Below are 21,157 nucleotides of genomic sequence, written 5' to 3'. Positions count from 1 at the left end.
TGTGGAGAGCAGAATGGCTCCCTGGCTACATGGAGAATCCACAACAGCTCCAACTGCTTTAGTAGCACTTACAACATTACTCCTGAATTATGTAAGGAAAAGCATTTTAACATTCACTCACTCTGGCCAGTTCCTCTTCATCTATTTCTGGCTGTCTATGTCTGGGATGCCTTTGCTCCTCATCATGAAAAATTGTTTTGGGCTTTTCATCTTCAGACTCACTGTCTGATGGAGGTTCATTGATCCAGGCATCAAGGTCCAAGCTGTCAAGAATTGCAGTAAAGAAACAAATAGCTTGACTCAGTACCCCTGAGTATTTCAGTGCTTCTCACTATATACTTAGCTTTACTATTTAAAAGTTTAAATGTTTAAATAAGGCTTTGGGAGAGAGAAGGAACCTCACCCCTCTGGAACTGGTACTTTCTTCTGTGCTTTAGGAGCCACAGGGTTCAGCTCACCGGCAAACAGGGCTATTACTTCCTCAGCTACAGGAACTTCTTTTACTTGTAGCTTCTGAATATATTTTATTAGCTGCAAGATGCAAGAAGCCTAAAAACAAATGCAGAAATAATTTCAGGATTAATATTAACAAACAGAACGAAAAAAAAATCAACTGCAATGAACGCCAGCAGGAGATAACTGTTCTACTCTGTTAAGGGGATTAAGGGAAGTAGCGTAACTGCAGGTTTAGAGCAAATGTAAAAACATCCATGTTAACCCTCTCTTCTAGCTGTGTCCTTATGTGCTTGCAGAATTCTAAAATTAAATTGTTTTGAGTGAAATTCTTGCAAGCAGGCTTCAGAGGTAGTATCAAACTGGAGTAAGATCTGGGCTCTGACATGAAATGTCACCACTCTTCCCAGTCCTATAGTTCTAGAGCTTCTTTTTCACCGAGTTACACGAAGTACAGATTAAACGCACCACTCCATTGATAACGCCAGCTTATATAAAACGCCCCTGTCCACAGAAAATTACATATGCTCCAAGACAAATGAGAGACTCTGTATGATAAATTCCAAAGTAATTTTGTGCTCTTACCCTCTCCTGAACTTCTAGATCTGCACTCTGTACAAACTGAGGCAGACGCTCAATCATCAGCTGTGTAATTTCCTGAGCTGCTTCCTTTTCCCCAGATTGCTCTTTCTGCTGTAGGATGGATGCATAGAGCTTCACCATGTTCTGGACATAAACTGCCTGGATGTGGCCTGGTAGAGTTGTAACTTTAGGCCTCAACATTGCTTCTAAGGTTTGGTTTGCTTCCTCGAGGTGTCTATAAAGACGGAGTGGACAGATGAAAAACAGCAATTGAGAGATTTCAACATTTCATCAGTCTTCGTGGAGAAGAATTTTTCAAAAACCTCAGTTGCAGTACAAAGTGCTGCAGAAAGACAGGACAGACTACAAATACATAACCATTTGCTCTCTGCCTATTTTCCCCTTCCAAATTACAGTAGTAACGTGGCACAGAAGAATTTACAGCTTTACCCTTTCACAGAAGGGGAAGGAAGGACACCTCAGTTTCCACCTTTACAAGCTCAATCTTCTCTCCATTAACTAAGCACTGCACTTTTCAGTGCCAACTTCATCGACAGCCTGGATCTAGCAGCCCAACTACCTCCCCGCCATTCTGTACCTCCCCCACTCGCATCAGTGAGGTTGTACTTCCAACCATTTACTGAACAAAAATAAAATCTAGTAGGTAATGCTTAACATGCAGAAAAGAATGCAGATCGTAACACTTGTTTTAAGAAATCTCATGCTCTTATTCAAAACTGTCTGCTCACGACTAAATGGAAGATGCACAAAAAAGTTACTGGTCTGTTATGAGTGGAAATTTCTTTCAAAGTAAAAATGTGATCAAACTGAAAAAGGAGAGTATGTTCTCTTGCTTCTTAATCTACAGTTTTCTTTGCAGAACTCTCTTAATTAAAAGAAAATATGAGCCGTATCAGTGTTCCCTAAAAATATCACACCTACTATGTGAATTTAAACTGGAACCAGTGTTCAGGGTAGCAATTACAAAAAGAGACACCAAACCAGATGATAAAAGGAGACTACAGTATAGTGGTCTGTCCAACTTACCAAAATGAAAGCCAGGGAAGCATGTGTATACGCACACACAACCAAGAGATGAAAACTTCTATTTAAGCTAATTCAGTCAAACATGGCAATTGGGGCATTTTCCCTATGGTATAAGTGGGGTTAGACCTAATGGTTAAGGAGTTCCTTCAATGTCTTAAGATCTCACTGCTTATACCCACAACTATGCCTTCCTGCATGAGTGGGCAGCACTAGAGAGATAAGAAAAAAGACCAGGTATTTGAAGTGGGGTATCTGTCTTGGCTAGAAACAGCTGAGGAGCCTTATGGGGTGAGGGAGTGGGAAAGAAGCAATCATTTTGTTAGCTTTAGGGTACATATTCTGAACTATCCTTTTCTCAAAAATACTTTTCAGTGACCTGAATCTTAGCCCAAAAGAAGCTGCTCAAAGCACGTCAGGCTTTCTGTTTGCACTTACTCAGAGAACTCCCCACATATCCAAGCAGCAGCATAAAGCACCTCACAGATCCCATTTCTCTGGGTGTTGCTGGCTATGAGATGAGCATTGTCCAGAAGCATGGCCATTTGAGAAACTGCAAATTTACGAATAGCTTTAACTCTGATAGCTACATCTAACATCTGAGCTGCTATAAGATGCCCATGTCGTGTGCCTTCCAAGCGGGTCAGCTCCACCAAGATGCTTATGTACCTACAAAAAGTGAAAGGGATGCAATTTTATCAGCAGACAATCATGCATTACCATTGCTGATGATCTCAAAGTTGACACATAAAACCACTGACCATTCAAAGTTTGTGATATATTGATAATTGGACTGACTACAAATATCTATGATTTTGGTCAGCAGCTCATCCCGGTATGTCGTCCCTTCTGCTTTATCCACATGAATCATCAGTTTCTTCACTATCTCCATCAAGTTCTTCTTCGATACCTGTTAAAGAGTTATTGAAAGGTTGAACCAAAACTAAGCTACTGCTCATACCGTCAAGTCCTTCCAACTCCATTAAAGCAGCTGCTAGGTCTCTGACAGACCTGTGTCGTGCGTTAATGAGAAATCAGAACCACCTCTCTAGGCCTTAGTTTCAGTCACAATTGAAAAAGGAACCCATTTATTTCTTTCCAACGTTGTTATTAAAGCAGAGCCAGCACAAGTGTACAAGACCATGCTGCGGGAGAGCTGAGGATAAGAATTACTAGCAACAATACAGAAATCCAGGAGAAAATGAATCTTTTACTTCTGCCAGGTAGCAAATTCCATAGTTTAAAACATTTGTGCTTCTAAACAAAACAAATTTAAGAGTCATTAACATCCCACAGAATTCTAGCATTTCAAAACATAGTCGTATTAACTTGCTCTGGAAACTTATTTGTCTAAATAAAGCGACCAAAACATTCAGTATCACCAGTTGTTGTGACTCACTGCTTCCTGCTATGATCTCTCACCAGGTACATGTTAAAGACACCACTAACAAAAAACATATATCAAAGTGTTTCTACAATCATTCATTACACAGCACTCTTCCTCAGAGGCAGAGTTGAGCAAGATGGTAGACTCTTCCTCCTAGGTTATCTTTGGACTAAAGATAAATTAATTAAATTCTAAAGATAAATTAATTAAATTCTGCTTGACGTATCAAGCAGAATTTAATCTCCAGGAACTAAGAATGAACTCCAGTTCTCTTTGCAACATTAAAATCACTGTCCTGATCAAATGCTAACGAAATTATTCTCATCTCAGGAGCAGTACCAGACAAAAGGTGTCCTCCTTATTTTTCTCTTTCTCCTCTAACATAGGAAGCTCTGAGACACATCTATCACGACGTCTTTGTGCCCATGTGGGGGGGCACAGACTCTTGAGTGAAAGGCACCTCACTACATAAATCATAACCTCAGCCCTTTCAGAGATCAAATGTTGTCATTAGTAGATTGTCCCTGTGGCCTACGCACATTTTACAAAGTGCCCTGCACGGCTGCAGAATGCATGCACAAAACTGGTGGCACACAGGAGACCAAACAGAATGAGATTCTGTACATGTCATTAAAAGGCGTAACAAAATTTAGAGTGAAGGGCGAATTTGATAAAGCAGCTTGAAGTTGCCTCCTCCTCCAAAACAAGAATGCTCCAGGCTGCTTCCCAGACTTTGTGTAACTCAAGTCAACCTGAGCTATGGTGGGCTGCAACGTGGGCTGCACCACAGAACTGCACACACCTCTCCAAATATGCCTCCGGTCCACTTTAAACCTAGACTAAAGGACAGAAGGAGCAGCTAAGGCTCAGACATTAAAAAAAGCAGCCTCCTGGATGACTTCCACAGCACTTGAGCTCAGAAACTCCTTCCAGCCTAAACTGAAGTCTTTAAAGCCCTCTCATGCTCTGTCAGATCTTTCACTTGTCCTAAGTGCCAGAAGATATGGGAGGTATCGCCATAAGACTACTTGGGAGAGGGGAAGAGGAAGGTGCACGTTTTTCTTAAACATCAGCCTCTTAAAGGGTCATGGGGGTTGGAGAGGAAAGGAAATACATGTAGAAACTTACCATGCCATACAGGAGATCTAAAGCTCTGAGTCGGATAGACTCGTCTTTGTCATCCAAACATTGGAGAATGAGATCCTTGTGAGATTGAACTGATTTAGGATGCGTTTTCAGGATTTTGGACATAGCTAACAGGCCCAGGTATTTCACTGTGAAAGACAAAATACAACTTCTTTCCAAATATAGAAACACTGCTTTGTGCTGAGCATGAAATCTTAATACCAAGTGCTTTTACTGACACCAACTTTAATACACTCAAAAATCTATGATGAGGAAGAGAACTATTGAGAAACAGCATATCACAGATTACAGTCTTTAATTTCATCATCTCATATACAGGCATACAATTACATATATATTCTTCATTTCAGTCTTCTTGTACCTCAAGTTTTATCACTGATTTACACAGAAGCTATGGGTTTTGAGAACAGGCATCCTAGGATGAACACAGCTTTAAAAGCACTAACAGGGCTAGTGTATTAAGTAGCAGCCTTGCTCTTAACAGGAAAAATGCATAAGGGCAGGAAAAAGGTTTGCACAAAAAAGCATTTCCCAGTGCTCTTTGCAGTCACTAGAGTGTAACTTGTTTTAGAATACCCCTCACTACTTTCCAAGCAGCAAGTTTATAAAAAAGGAAAAACCAGAGCGTGCAAAGGAGAAGTGGTTTAGATTTACAAGACCACAAACAGCAGTAATAATTAACCTCATTTTTTTAACAAAGCTCATTATAAGAAGCGCTCACTATCAAAAATTATCTCCACATTAAAAAAACCCAGCAATTGTTTGCAGTGTACCAGGCACAACAATACTGAAGCAGCTGTTTGGAGAAACAGCTCATTGCTCTGACACTGCTGCAATTTCTCCCCAGTGGTCGGTTGCTAAAAGCTTCCATGAAGACAAGCAACATACTTACAGTTCTGGTCAGAATCTTCTATCAATATCCTTAACTTCTGAACACAAAGCTGGAAAAAAGATCACATCATGCTTATTACAAGTCTTAAAAGTCTTAATTAAAGTAACTCTTCGTGGAGTTTATTCAATACACAAGGAAGCATTCTGACCAAGACCTGGGGCCTCTAGTAACAGGGTCTTGTTGCATTAACAGATTTCGAATCAAAAGGAATCTCTCTATGATTGCACTGATAGTAGCAGCTGAATAAGGGTTCAGAAAACTCTAAATGAGAAGAATGTGCATTTCAGAGCAAAGGAAACAAAAGCATTTATATAGGAAATGCTTCAGTCTGTAGGATTCCACCTGAGTGACAGCGCATCAGGGAGCTATTGCTTTAACTTTTGGCAGAGGAACCCAATCCAATTTCTCCGTGGCTCCTGGTATTACAAAGTAGAGCAGAACGAGTAACTCCCATCAAACCCCGGTGTTGTACCTGGATGCTAGCGCTGTGGTTAGGCATCCCAGAGGACAGAGAGATCAAAACTGAAATAGAAAAAGCACACATTTCAGTTAACATTTCTGTGTTCTGAATGAATGCAACAACACCTAAAGGTCAACAGCTCGCTCAGCTCACAAGGGAAGATGTCAGTTTGTTTTGTTGTTTGTCTGTTTGGTTGGACTTTTGGGGGGCAAGGAGAGAAGGCTGTGACACAAACTATAGTTTCATACACCTTAAGAGTAATAATAGCAGGGCAGGAAAAAAAAAGTGTAAAGGTAGGAACTGCTGGAACAGCCAGGTCAAAGCTGCTTTTCATTACGCTTTGCTCTCATTAAGGTTTACTTTGCTGATATCGCATAGCAGTCAAGACTGTAAATGTCATCAGCTACTGTATAGCTGAATTTTAAAGCGTGTGCTTCCCTAACGTAACAAGATGCAGCAATGGATCCTAGAGTTTAATGTAATTAGATTGGAGCTTTAATCAAGCCAGCAAGAGACTCGAGGCACAAATCAGGTCCCATTGTTGATTATATTGGACATTTGTAAAGCTCTGGCAGCCCAGAAAAGGTGGCCTTATCTCGTTAACTGCCGCTGTCGTGTAGCACGACCATGGCAACACCGACACTTACTGAGCAAGTCACGCAGGCTGACCTTAGTGACTAATAAATATGGTGGTGTTTCGCTCTCCAGAACCCTGCAGAGCTACATCTCGGAGAAGGCACGTTGGATGCCATCACGTCAGGTCATGTGAAGAGCTGGCAGGCACAAGGAGTTGCTCTAACACAGGCACACAGCTCCGCAGCTCGTTTTCTGAATTTTCTGAGGTTTACATTACAGTCCCTGAGGTGTCCTGGGGGTGTGAATTTCCCTTTTACAACGGGATAATTCTGGGGGTATCTCAGTGAAGCACACTCTCATCCACAACAGAATTAACCTCCGTTTTGCTTTTCTCCCCATCACAATGTCATCTCACATCTCCCTGAAGGAATGAACGAATACAAAGTGAGGGACAGATCACCCTTTCCTCTTTGAGCTGACCCAGGACAGCAAGTTCCTGTATCATCATCCAAACTACCCCCAAGAGACGGGCTAATGGCCAAGCTGTGGATGTCAATAACCTTCTACTTCCACACTACGAGACGAAAAGTGCCAAGTCTGAGCTGGAATACCATGATATCCCTGTTTGCTTTTGTTTCTCCCTCCATCTCCGTTATGGAGTTCACATCCCTTCCCCAGAAATTGAAACTGTAAATCAATGATTCCAATTACCTCCTTTAAGGAATTACACCAAGTTTTTAAGCTGTGAAATTGTGGAGTTAAAAAGTAAGTCTCCTCCTTCATCACATAAGAAAACTGTGTCAACGTTTCCATGAGGCAGCAGTCTTTTTTTAACTCTACAGCTGCTGGTGTATTTTGTAATTCTAGCAAAATTTAGGAGCTTGCATATAAATAATCACTCATAGTTCGTACTCCGTTTCAGCCTTTAGCAAATACGACATAGCTGAGTAACTTACCCTCATTGACTGACAACAAAAGATTTCAGTTACAATTACACAGTAACACAAATCAAAGTTTGCCAGGCAACTTACTTCAGTTATAAAATACATTAAGTTAAAAAAAAAAAAAAAAAAAAAAAAGGCTTACAGATGGTGTTAATTGATGACAAAATTCATCATGGTTTTTTCTAGGTTACAAATTTCAGTTCTCACCTGCTATTACTGTGTTCACACATTCATATAAGAGAGACATGGCTGAGGTGCTGAAACAGAAATCAAGTATTTTAAATAAGGAATAAAACCAGCACATTTTGAAGAGTTGTCAGCAATATCTTGGCGCTAGTTAACACCTTTAATTACAGAAGAAATTGCCATTATTCTGTTCCATGTAACTTCAAGCTAGATGAAATGATTCTCAATAAGTGTTGGGGGGAGGAAAGGGCTACTCAGTGTTTAAATAAAAGAAGAATAATCTTCTCTGAGAAGCAGCAAGTAACAGCACTGTGACAAGGAATGAGGAAGGAAGCGGTTACTCAAAACCTCAGTACCAGTTACAGAGCACTGAAGCAATCTTGTCCAAGGATCAAATCAAATCCTCTGCCCAAGGTCAGAAATTCACGATAAGGCAGGCAGATGGAGAACCTCAAGTCTCTCTCTCCAAAGTGACCGAGTCATGCACAAACAGCAGATTCTTCTGGCGTGCAGGTACACACTTGCTCATCCCTACCAGCAAGCAACCCATTTTCAATGTCTGATTCCCCCCAAAACTTCAGTTCAAGACAACTTTTGCCAGTTGAACACACATACAGTGCAATTCTGAGGATGTCAAAGGTACTTACAAAACCCTGATCTACACAAGAGGGAAACACAGAGAACCTCACAAGTAACAAAGAAGCAGACTCCAGAAGCAAGGTCTGCAAAGGTAACGAGCAAACAACTCTGGAGGCAGCAGTCAGAAGCGATACCGTGAAGGTCACTCAGCATGCCACATACGTGACTCTACTACGCTCAGAACCAAGACAATCGGTTTCGCTCCCTACGCACTTCATGGTGGATGGCAGGGTGGTTTGCCTTATGCGTAAGTGATAGGAGAGCCAAAATGACTTAACGGAGACCAAACCGAACAGGATTAAGTCCTCACAAATAATAAAATGAATGATTAATGGAGGTGTTGGGGAGAGGAGGTAGAGGCAGGATTGAAGACATACTGTTCACCTTCCTGCTTTTTCTGTCGAAGTACTGTTTCTGGTGAATTTGTATCTATTTGTCACTGCTACAAACCCCCTCTTTAGGTATTTGGATGCAAGGCTGCTGGCTGGTCTGTCTGAACCAGCCTTAAAGTTGTACTAGAAGGGTGGACAGAAACTGTTTGGCTAGAGCTGCTCTCATGGGCACACAGATAGCCATTTAAAATTTGCTCATTCCCATCTATCTTCTTGCTCTGCCACATGAAGAGAAACAAACTTTTTAATTTAACAACTCATGCATAAGATCACACTTCTTTTTTATAACTGGGGAAATACATGTATTCCCCCTAAGACATCTACTTTCTGATTTCAGTTCAGAATTAGATCCAACAGAACACTACAAACCAACTTTAACAAGGGACAAGGAAATATCTTCACTTTTATCTAATCTATATTTAGGACATATATTAAAGGAGCCTCTTCCAAAACATGTCTGGGCTGACAAAGGCATGAGAAAGAACTTTAATATACTCCTTGTTGTGCTGCTTTGGTGGGTAAGGCACTTCCGAAACAGTCAAGAATGAAGTGTGTGCAGGTGAAGAGACAAGAGCTGAGCCTTTTAAAGCCAGTGTTTTTATGTATCCTCCATAGTCATCTCTGGCTTCAAATGAAGTGAAAGGAAAGCAAATTACTCCAATTTTCATGCATGCTTTGGAGAAATTCAAGCTGACAGTCAAGACACCCAAAGAATTTCCTTTAAGGTTATTTTATCTCACTCAGGTTTTTCAGAAATAGTCCTGATGTGATTGTCTTTTGATACTTGAAGCCAATATATCGAGACTCAAGAAGTTGTTCAGAAATGCACTCGCAGACCTAGCTACTGACCAACCTAACCAGCAGTTCACCAATCCTGAACAAACAAAGTAACAGTTGTGGTACTTACCTATGGATGAGGTTGGTCAGAGGCTCAATCAGTTTCTTTCCCAGCCTAGGTTCTAATGGAGTAAGAGCACCAAACTATTAAAAAAAGAAGTGCAGACAAGAAAGTGATTTAATAGCTGCTTTTAAACAGTATAAAAATATGATTTAAATTGCAGCTTATTATATTTAAACCAAGCTATATTAAAATATTTTTCCCTTTGGTTATGTTCACAAACATTAGAAGATATTCCCGGTTTCTTTTTATTTGGATTCAATGGTAATTGTACCTCCAAGCAAGAAATCTATTTTCACACCCAAGGTAATTTACTAAGAACCCCAATCCTGTAAACACAGATCCGGAATACTTGCCAGTTTTATAATTTTGATGAGAACCCAATTATTGGTTGATGACGTCATCAACTTGAAAAAGAGTGGAGCAAGGGAAAGGTAGTTTTTGGGATTGCGTCGAGCCAGCTCACAAATAACATTTACTGCAGCAGACTGCACACCTGGGAAAAAGAAGTGGGAAAAGCAGGAATCTCATCAACGCCTTAATTGTAATTGAAGTTTCTGGTGCAGAACCCCCAGAACAAAAGCAGCTGAAGATTCAGACTTGCGTGTCCCAGAGGAATGGTTCAGCCTCATTGCCAACCATGAGGTAGTGAACTAAACACAAGAATGCAAAAACAAACTGAGGAAGGATTTTATTTTATTTTGGCTATTTTCTAATATATCAGCAAGCTGGGTATCTGCTTTGGGTCCAGTATTAGAAAGGAAAGGACACTGCCAGCCTCCTTCCCCCTTTACTATGGATAGCTTGTTTGTGGGACACAAACATAATAATCAATAATCCTACCCACCATAAAGTTTCCACTCTTGCTTCTTTAAAACACATGATTTAGACATGTTTAAATACAACACAAAAATAATGAATCCTTACACTGACAGAAGTTAATTCCCTTCTAAATTGCTGGGCCACTAAATTGATGGTTCTCAATTTGGAATCTTAATCTAGATAGCCTGGGTTTTCTAGTGGAGAGCCGTCCTTTTCTCCATAAAGCATAACAGGCATTTTCTTCCTCTGCTTGCAGGTGAAGGGGGTGTGGTGTGTGTTTTGCATCCTAGAAAAACACTGTCCCTGGAAGATGCCTCTTACGTGCCCACACCACATTAGTCCAGTACATGCAATTACATTTCTCCCTCTAAACACACACGCAATCAACTGGAGATCACAGAACTGCCCCGCGCACAGAATTCTTGAAACAAGTGTACAGCATTTTGGTGCAGTGAGGGAAGACCAGCACACTCTGGGAAGACTCAGTAGAAGTGTGAATATGATACAGAGCAATTGGAAATTTCCTGTGCTGCAGCTGAATTGCACTGACACAGTACTGAAGGGCCCAAACAGCAGTCTGGACTCAAAGTTTAAGTTTAAAAAATAGAAAAAAAAAACCAAACCACTAAGTGATGTGAAATTATTTTAAGTACATCCATTGCAAGCCAATAGCTGCGGCTTTGTAAAAGAGCACAGGAAACAGCAAAAACCCCAAACCCTGAAATCAACTGAAATATTTTCAATAGCCAGGTTAATTAAGCAACAAACCAAGAATCATAAAGTAGCTTTGTCCCATTAAGGTTTAATCCACTGACATAGTTTCAATAGCTTTGGGTTTGAAGCAAGAATTGGACATTTTAAAGAATGTATTTTTAATATGGCAACGTCTGTCAAAACCCTCATATGCCCATCTACCTGTTAAACAGGTGAATCAGTACCCAAAAGATGACTACAGCATTTTTCATGTATTCTTCTCTCCGCAAGCTCTAAAAGCCTGTACACCTGGATGTTTTAGAGCAGAAGTAATTTACTAAAATCCACTCACCAGGATCTGGATCTTCAAGTTTCTCTTTAAGGCGAGGAAATGCGGGACGGAGGGACTCTGGGTATTTCAAAAAAACTTTGTACATGATTAACACTGCCTTCTTCCTGATGTAAGGCTTTGTATGAGACATCTGTTAATGAAACAATTGCAGTCAGGCTCTTGGCAAGTCTGTGTTTCCAGAATTCTGCTCAAAGTCCTTACGTCCACACCACTGTCTCAAAATTTCTTTCTGGGAGACTCAGTTACTTTTCAAAAACTCAGCTTCAAGGGGAGAGCAAAAAACTGACATTTATCACCAAAACTAACAGAAATATTCAAGGCTCTTGAGCTAACTAAGGTCTGTAAAGGCTCCCCAAAGCCCCCCCAAGAACAAAGCATCAATTTTCACATGTAACAGTTCTAAATTTAACAGATGTTTACCAGATTCAAACAGTTTAACATTCTTTAATTACAGGGAAAAAGTTATTTCAATCTTATCAACTCACCAGTGTCATGATGTCATTTGCCAAGTCCCTGGCAAGATCTGGAGTAACAAAACAGGACAAGCCAGTCAGTGCAACTCCAGTATCATATTGGTTAGGGCTACTCAGATCCTAAAAAAGGAAAAAGAGGCTCAAAAATTTAAGACCACAAAAGATGTTAAGAAGCAATTTTCTCAGACCAGTTTTATTCACTCAACACATATGAAGCAGAGCTTCTACTTCATAGGAATATTTGTATCAACTCTTAACAGAAATGTCCTCCAACACCTGTTAAAATACAACTACCCTGGGGTTTAATAATGGGCATTGACTGCAACATAAAAGCAATTAGAGATATCTTACCTTAATGGTATTTTAGGAATGGCAAATAATTTTTAAAAAAACTCATGACATGATCACAAACGTGATCCTAAAAAACCAACGTTAAATACTAACCCTGCGAAGACAAAGCCCAACTGTCATCAACTGCACTGGGAACAGGCACTCTTGTCGAGCACTTAGCAGTGTCCTAGCTTAATCCCTCTCTCAGAGAAATGAGATTACTTTCCTTCCAAGCTGCTGGCAGCACCATAACTTGCAGTCCATGGAGACACAAGACAAGCTAGGGTGCAGAATACATTTTATTGGTCAAGTTTCCTTGGATTTATTTGTAGTCAGTAACCTACGTAGTCCTACCCAGTCTTTCAGGTATTTCTAAGCTTCATACTCTTAACAATATTAATATTCCTATCTGAGTATGTTCAAGCATTCATTACAAAACCAGACCTCACTGAGCACTGGGTGTCACAGGATCACTCCTTAACTGCAGTTATTAGGAAACAAGAATACGAAGTGAACTGCACAGAGCATTCCCACATGAACTATGGGAATTAACTGTCCAAATTCACACGGACAGGGAGGCGGCTTTAGGAGAGCTAAACATAACTAGGCCTTCACAGTTCTGGGCCATTTGCATCTCGTTTTAAAAGCTCTTGCAGGTGGTAGGAAATTCGATTCTACTTTAAGAATAATCAAACCTACTTCTTAAGGAGCAACAAAACTTTGCAATTTATTCTGGCTCTAATGTATTTTGAGAACTGATAATCCCTTAAAATACCAAGTTGCCAGATCAACAAAACACAAAAAAAGCATCTTTATTTATGCCTTTAATTAAAACTCAGGCACAAAAAGGAAGGAATAGCCTAGTACGTGACTGAAATTCGGTATAATAAAATCTCCATAGTAAAGGAAATGGATGGACATTATTAAAAATATGCACTTGTCAGAGCAGAAGAGTTTAAAAGATAAAGGGAAAAGCACAAGTTCTTTAGGAAAGATACTGGGTAACATCCCACTGATCTTTTTTAGGCAAGTAAAAGACATTTTAGCTACTTAGATGGTAAAAACGCAGGCACATCTTGTACTGGATCAGTCAAGTTTTAGAGCATGATACTTCAAAAAAATTAAACTTAAGAGTTTTAAAAATATATCTGTAATTTGAAGAATAGGAAGAATATGAAAATAATCCTGCAACCCAATAACTCTGAATAAATTCAAGAGATAAAGCTCTATAAAAATGAATACAAAACTCTTCGGTACATCAATCGGAACTGTACAACTTTACATGTGCGCTTCACCATTTTTACGCACATTTCTACCAAACAAGTCAAAAGTCTGCTCTGTTGTTACCAGAAGAAAACAGGCCCTCACAAACAGAAATTTTGTGGAGCCAGGTGACTGCTCATTTTACTTCAGGAACGGGGACATTTTTCTTACCCATTACATTCTTCTAAGGGCTGCCTGAGAGACCAGTACTATTAGCAACGGTTATTGTCACCGTTCTCCGAGATGAATAAACAGGGAGCTGGTATGAGACAGCACGGAGGAAGCCTATGGCCAGCTCTTGCGTGTTCCATTAATCCTTCGGCTTGTGGAACAAATAAATGGAATTCTACTTAAACACCTTTAGATTCCACTTCCTACAGATTTGAAAATACAAGTAAGGAGACAGTGCAAGAAAAAAAATAAAGAACTGAAGTCAAAAGTTTACCTTTCGGATCTGATTAGTAGTCAACATAATTACATCAGTCCCTTCGTGAAAGCACTGAGAGGCAGCTAGGTAACCGATTCTCTGTAAAAAGGCGAGGAGAAAAAAAAAGTTAAAAGTAAGTTTAGACAACATTTAGATGGACAACAACTGGTAGCTTCATGAGCAATGTTAAAAAGATGAACAATTAGACAGGAGGCTTGCTAACAGAAAAGATGTGACAGGGTTGTCTATTCTTTCCCACTATAAAACCCCTTTTCTAATCTCAGACAAGTAACATCTCCAGGGATAACACATCTGTCTTAAGGATATTAAACCAGCTGCACCTTCTCTCCTTTGTCAGAACACACAGGTTCAGTGACCACGAAGATGTAGAAATAAAACAGCACTGTCAGTAAGAGAAATGGAGAACATTACATATATTTTGCCTGTGTTGCATTTAGTACAAAGCAAGAATAACGCTCCTTGACTCCTGACTTTCAGGTACTAAAGCCCACTTTGGAAACTATTCCTTACGAGGTAACACTCTGCCCCATTTGGTGAAAAAGGTCTGCAACATAGAGCATGAACAAGACATTTCAAGAAATGTTATAAAGCTAAATATGGCAGCTACTAGGAATCTTAGGCAGTCTTCACATAGAAAAGCACCCTGTTCTTTCACACAAGATATTTGACAGCTATTGTCAAACATCTGGTAGAAAAAGCCTATAGTAGCAGGTCAAGGATTATCCATATACTAGAAATAAATGCAGTCCACTTCCTTTCTGTATTGAAGCAAGCAAACCAAAAGATGATGTACCAACGCATTTATCAAATACAGTAATGCAACAGCTTGGCTAGTACAGTTGTGGTTACACCGAGAACTCACTTTGAATGTAAACTTCGATGCGCTCATGACTTCAATAATATTGAAAGCAGCCCAACTGATGTCGTAGCCCAGCATCTGTAACTGTGAGCAGAGAAGCCAAGATAACCAACTTCTGAAATAAGAGACTCAAAAAAATAGGCAAAGATACCTCAGCAAATTGAAGATGGAACAAGAGTCCAAAAATAATCCTATAAGACACCTCAAGCTTATGTTACATTCTACACCACTGTCAGTAAGTAAAAGAAGTCTCGAAGTTCCACCAGAAGCAAGTTTTAAATAGTTTGTATTAAGTCCAGGTACTACATATACACTTATAAAAGCATCATTGTGAAGCATTTTTTTCCTGGATGATTTTTTTTTTTTTAAATAAAAACCAGAACAGAACCACAAAATTCATTCTTTAAGGGTATTTCCCTGTTCTCGACTGCGCAAAGAGAAACAAACACCAGTTTCAAATGCTCATGCAACTGTGTGGTAAGAAACAATCCAGTTGAAAAGAACTTTTTTAATTGGATTAGTTTTAAATCAGATTAGCTTCCTGACCTATCTCAGTAAAATAGAATTGTACTGATACAATTCTCTGGACATTCTCCTGCTAGAGCATGTCCAGAGGAGAGCCACAAAGCTGGGGAGGGGTCTGGAGCCCCAGGCTGCTGGGGAGCAGCTGGGGGAGCTGGGGGGGTTCAGCCTGGAGCAGAGGAGGCTGAGGGGAGCCCTCATGGCTCCCTACAACTGCCTGAGAGGAGGGGGGAGCCAGGGGGGTCGGGCTCTGCTCCCAGGGAAGGGGCGATGGGACGAGGGGCACCGGCCTCAAGTTGTGCCAGGGCAGGGTGAGGTTGGCCATGGGGAACAATTCCTTCCCCTTGGGGCTGTCAGGGGCTGGAAGGGGCTGCCCAGGGAAGGGGTCGAGTCCCCAGCCCTGGGGGGATTTAACAGCCGGGCAGAGGCGGTGCTGAGGGCCAGGGTTTGGGGGTGGGATGGCAGGGGTAGGGGAACGGTTGGGCTCGGGGAGCTGAAAGGGCTTTGCCAACCCCAACGATTCTGTGATTCTATGATACTAGTGCCAGCACAATGAACAGAATGGGAATATGCAGCCTCTGACATCAGACACGTGAGAGCATTTTCATCTGCAGCCTGCCCTTACAACAGTCTAAGAAACCGCAGTCTAAGAAAGGCAGGCGTTCAGACTGAAGACTAGCTCCTCGTCAGCAATACAGAAATAAAGATGTGATTACGTCGTATCTCAGCAAGGCACTTACATATGTAAGTTTGCAGACTGCATTTGCTTTCACTGCAATGTTATCCTGCTTCAGCTCCTGCTTGATCTCATCGATGCACTGGGAGATGTATTTTGCCTGAGGAAAAACAAACAAAAAAATTTATGCTCATTTACCAGTTTTGTAGATGTCCAGCATGTTAGTGGAGAAAAGCAGCAGAATTCATCATTTGTAAGCACCAAACCTCACACACACAATTTAGGTAAGCACTGAATTCTGATGAAACTACTTGCTAACAAGAACCATCACAATTCTACTACAGAAACAAAAGTACACTTTTTGGTACACACAATGGACAACAAAGGTGTTTCTTCAGTGGCTTCCCTTCTCCCCCCTCTCCCTCGCAATTATACCATTCAGTCCAGAGCTGTAGTTCAAAGATCTGTGAAAAAAAGTTGTTCAATGGAGATTGTGTACCAAGGGGTCTGAACACATCCTGAGTTCCACCGTTCCTAGAATGTATGCTAGTACCTCAATAAAGAGCAACAAGGATGATGGGGGGACTAGAGCATCTCCCCTACGAGGAAAGGCTGAGGGAGCTGGGCTTGTTCAGCCTGGAGAAGAGAAGGCTGAGAGGGGATCTCATCACCACCTACAAATATCTCAAGGGTGGGGGTCACGGGGACGGAGCCAGATTCTTTGCAGTGGTGCCCAGCACCAGGACAAGGGGCAATGGGCACAAACTGAAGCAGAAGAGGTTCCAGTTGAACGGGAGGAAGAACTTGTTGACTGTGAGGGTGCCCGAGCCCTGGCCCAGGCTGCCCAGGGGGGCTGTGGAGTCTCCTTCTCTGGAGATCTTCAACCCCCACCTGGACGCTGTCCTGTGCCCCCTGCTCTGGGTGAGCCTGCTTGGGCAGGGGGTTTGGACTAGATGATCTCCCGAGGTCCCTTCCAACCCTTGCCATTCTGTGATTCAATGGGAAGTCAGAGATCACCCATTCATTACATGTCTAGAAAAAACTATGTCAATCGCTATTAATAGCCCACAAATCTAAGGTGACTGATGAAAATACTATGAATTACTCTACTTTTGGGCAGGTTGTAAATGGATGGCGCTGCAGATGTGCACCCCAACAGCCCTCACGCCTGGAGAGAGACAGCACGAGTCTCGTATGGGGTACAGGTCCCTCCGGCTGTAAGCCCTGCCATCCACCCCAACCACAGCACGGACACCCTCTTCCCTGGTTCACGGCTTCATTTTGCAATTCCCACATTTTGAGAAGCGACAGTTATTTGTATGAATTTCTCAGTACTTCAGAGCGCCAAATGTCACAATGTTTACATTTAAATATTGGTCCTTCACTTCTTTCCAAACAATCATCTCAGTACTTGTGGGAGGGATGTGGCAAATGCATGATTTAAAAATATCTGTACAGATGTTACTTCAGAAGTAGGCTTGGCTCAGTCAGAGAGTCTTTCAGTTCACAATTAATTATGATTTAAGTACTGAAGGTATCCGCTACAGAAATCATGAAAATTTAAAAGCAGAGAAATAATCTCTCTTTAGAAAGCCATATATGCACCAGGGCATTTCACATTCAAGATAAATCAACTGCCGGAGGAACCAGGTCAGAAACAGGCAGGATTTTACTTGGAAGTCAGTGATCTGAATACCATTATCTTCCACCAAAAAGCTATTTTCAACATCGAAGTCAGGCCTGCCTTTAATTAACCTTTCTCTTCTTTACACTAAATTTTGTATATTATTTCTATATTCATTGGTCTTTTTACAATGTCCTAAGAGCGATGCTCATACTTTGAGTCATAAAAGTTTGTAGCTAGAAGCAGAGAGTGTTATTTTTAATAAATAGCAGGTGACAATAAAAAGAAATTGTATGAGGTGAGTAGTGCAAAGAGACACTGCAGTGATCCCGGTGAGGAAAGGTAGCAACTGAATTTTCACACTGGGACTTCATACTCCAGGCAGCAGTCATGTAACGACAACTTACACTGCCATCATTTAGAGCCTAGCAATGCCAGAATTAGAATCCACCATCAGAACGCATGGTGAATACACGTAATTCAGAGGACCAGCAGCTTCACTGGTTAAACAGCTTCTATATAAGCAGAACAATTATTTGGCTTTTCTCTCAAACCTTGCACTTACAGAGGGATAAACGCGAGCTCCTCCGTGGAACAGGTAAGCCCAGGTGGAACCACATTTGTTATTTTGAGACTTTTGGTAAAAGTCTTTGCTGACCTTCACGGAGCTCCTGTCTGAGCCATGAGGTTCCTCAACAGCAGCCCTGCTCTCCAGCATAACGCAACTCAGGTGGTCTGGTGAAAAAAAGCTGGCAAATGAATTTACTTGAAGAAATGTAAGATATTCCTAAGTGTCTGTATTTGGGAATTTTCATGTTAAGGGAGGGCATGCTAACAACAAACAGCCCTTCCCTCCACAGAGATACCAGCCTGTCCTCCTGGATATGGGCGAGTGGATCACATCTGCCAAACTGGAGATAGCCTTGCCCCCAAAGACTTAACAAGGTAGAGTCCAGGTGACTTCTCCCAGGAAGCAGAAGATTTGGGATTCTAAACCCATCGCCTGGAGTGATTCAGGTCCAGACAACTCCCATGGGAAGTTTAAACTAAAAAAACCTTCTGATAGAAAATACACACATGATCAGAGATGCTGAAAGAACAACTTCTGCAACATGCAACTGATCTACAAATACACTGTACCTAGCCCTGAATATTTTATGCACACATAAGAGCACGTTGGAACAGCGTCACAGAACCCTTCACGTGTGTTATCTCATCGCCATGTCCTGGTCAGCAAGGTCAGCACTGGTTCTCAGCACAGAATATTAACATGCAGGTTCTCAGTCTTTACATCCATAACCAGAAAGCATTATTGTCATTTCCCATAGCATTTATCCCCAAAATTACTTAAATATTAGCTTAAGTTTCCTTGGGAGTTGAATGTAAAGCACTGTGTGACCAGGAGGGGAAAAACACTAAGAGTACAGAAAAATTCAATAACGTACAGCCCAGTACAGCCAAATACAGGCTCTTGAGTCACCAGCCACACTCGATGGCCCCAGCAGCCTGCAGGCAAACCCCTGTCTGCCAGTGAGCCTAACATAATGAGCAATTTCCTTTAAAGAGGGGGGAAAAGTATATTACAGAACTCAGAATCAGATCTGTCATTAAAACAAGAGGTTTTGAAGAACAGAAAGAAGTCCTTCCAAAATAGCTGTACTTCAAATCCTAAAAGACTACAAGGAATGAAAGACCCTATATATAGAAAGCATTAAAGGATCAGCAGGTATTAACTTTTTGTTAATCTCTGTGGAGTAGCACTGTCATGAATGAGCAATATGAAGAAAACCGAATTATTTTGTCTCACTTAAATCTGAAACCCGACCACCACACCCCAGCCAGATGCCCTATCACATGTAACATCTACATAAATACGAAGGAAATGAGTACGCATGCGTGGATCTCTAGCACAGCTCTTCCCCGGTCTCTGGCTAGAGGAATCGCTGACCTCTGCAAAGCACCGAGCCTGCACCAAAGCGTTTTCACGGTGACCGATACCCTCAGGCCCCGCGCTGCAGCCTGCACGCTGCTCGATCCAGCCAGCGAAAGGGAGAAGAACCACTTGATGCAGTGAAGAAGAAATGGCAGTCGCTCAGCAAGGCCTAAATGTTTGCAGGGAAAAAAACCCAAAACATTTACATACAGGAGAAAAATCTGGATACTTTTCCCAGCATTGATTCACTGCTAGTTTTTGCATAAATCCTTCTAATATAGCAATTTCCTAGCATGGTAATGAAAAATAAATACTTCCCAGGTTGTAAGTGGCTCAGTTCTTCCTAAAACGCTTTTGAGATCCCATGAAGAAAGGAATGCAAAAGGAAAATGCTTCCAGAATTCATTGATGCTCAGAGTATTGATTATAATATCAATATATTCCTTAACTATTAATTCTTTACTAATTCTGTGACAGTCTTATTTGAAGTCTTCCCGCGATGCTACTCAATTGCTCACATATTTTGGCCAGGCAGCTGAGGAGCACTTCTGTGCCACAATATTTATAGACTTTTGGATGTTCCCAGCCAGACTGCTTTAGAGCAAGCGAGGTGATTATAAGGAAGCCTTTCACTCCCGGTGTAGCGGAGAACAAGCAGAGCCATTAAGCAAAAGAACACCCTCAGAATGATGGCAACCCGGGCAAAGCTGTAAGTCGGGAGTCAAAACCTGAAGGGTGCATGATAACACAGGGAAAAGAGCCGAGAGGAGCTCTTGTGCTCCTGCCAGGCTGCCAAGTGGGAAAAGATCCTTTCCCAACTCAGTGGAAAAAGCTCCTTAATGAAACGCTACGGCAACCACTTGGGTGATTGTTTTCTCCTGCATATTCCTCAGAAGGAAGAAAATTACAGAAACGCACCCGGAGCGGCACAGCTAAAACCCAAGTAGAGCATGCAGATGTCAGCAGTAATTACTCAAAGCTGTGAATACAGCACAAAGTCGTAGCTGCCGCTTCTTCCCATAGTCCACCAAAGAGATGCAGTAAGCATGTTCTATCCATTAACAAAATAAACAAGCTAATTTTTCAAATAAGCCCAAATTCCTCAAGAATTCCAAGACCTCACCCAGAAAATATGTGCATTTAAAGTAGTGCCAGTGGCTAAAATAAGAATGAAGGTATCAAGAATCAAAGACATAATCCCTTTGAAACAGAGGGAGGGAAGAAGGGAAAAGTGGGTCATGGTAAGAAGCCAAAACGTCAGTTTATAGGATTTTTCACTTCCCAAGCCATGTTTTTTCAATTAACTTTGAAAAACACTAAAACTTTATTCCAAGCTCCGGCCAAGACAGAACTTGGGGTTTGCTGACAATTTCAGAGAGGTTCGCAAAAGACGAAGATTTTTTTCCAAGCAATATGTGAACAAAGTTGAAAACCCACTGATCTAACTGAACAACCACCACATTCCTAGGAAGCGTTGACTCTGTGCTGTACTTTTGTCAGCTGATGAGAAGACACTAACGATTAGGATGGATATCACTGCAGAACCTTTACATTAAATTTGAT

General features: G+C 41.3%; 1 protein-coding gene across 1 annotated transcript in view; it reads right to left on the bottom strand.

The window, feature by feature from the left end:
• AP3D1 (adaptor related protein complex 3 subunit delta 1) overlaps positions 1–19,271 on the bottom strand; it is a 35,079-nt gene extending 15,808 nt beyond the window's left edge. Inside the window, exons 1-17 of the mRNA XM_035899745.1 lie at positions 18,227–19,271; positions 16,102–16,197; positions 14,843–14,923; positions 13,978–14,058; positions 11,952–12,059; positions 11,467–11,596; positions 9,956–10,095; positions 9,609–9,682; positions 7,692–7,741; positions 5,977–6,026; positions 5,505–5,553; positions 4,595–4,740; positions 2,841–2,989; positions 2,518–2,748; positions 1,039–1,270; positions 404–549; positions 122–263 (exon numbers count right to left, since the gene is read on the bottom strand). Coding sequence (XP_035755638.1) covers positions 122–263; positions 404–549; positions 1,039–1,270; positions 2,518–2,748; positions 2,841–2,989; positions 4,595–4,740; positions 5,505–5,553; positions 5,977–6,026; positions 7,692–7,741; positions 9,609–9,682; positions 9,956–10,095; positions 11,467–11,596; positions 11,952–12,059; positions 13,978–14,058; positions 14,843–14,923; positions 16,102–16,197; positions 18,227–18,379 — 2,058 coding nt within the window. The 5' untranslated portion in view covers positions 18,380–19,271. The remainder of the gene's footprint in view (positions 1–121; positions 264–403; positions 550–1,038; positions 1,271–2,517; positions 2,749–2,840; positions 2,990–4,594; positions 4,741–5,504; positions 5,554–5,976; positions 6,027–7,691; positions 7,742–9,608; positions 9,683–9,955; positions 10,096–11,466; positions 11,597–11,951; positions 12,060–13,977; positions 14,059–14,842; positions 14,924–16,101; positions 16,198–18,226) is intronic.
• Positions 19,272–21,157: the final 1,886 nt, after the last annotated feature.

This window comes from Egretta garzetta, unplaced genomic scaffold (genome assembly GCF_000687185.1).
Source record: "Egretta garzetta isolate BGI_Z169 unplaced genomic scaffold, ASM68718v1 scaffold418, whole genome shotgun sequence".
In the NCBI taxonomy this organism is placed as follows: domain Eukaryota; kingdom Metazoa; phylum Chordata; class Aves; order Pelecaniformes; family Ardeidae; genus Egretta; species Egretta garzetta.
Note: the sequence above shows the minus strand (reverse complement) of the source record. Positions and strands in the feature narration are given on the sequence as shown.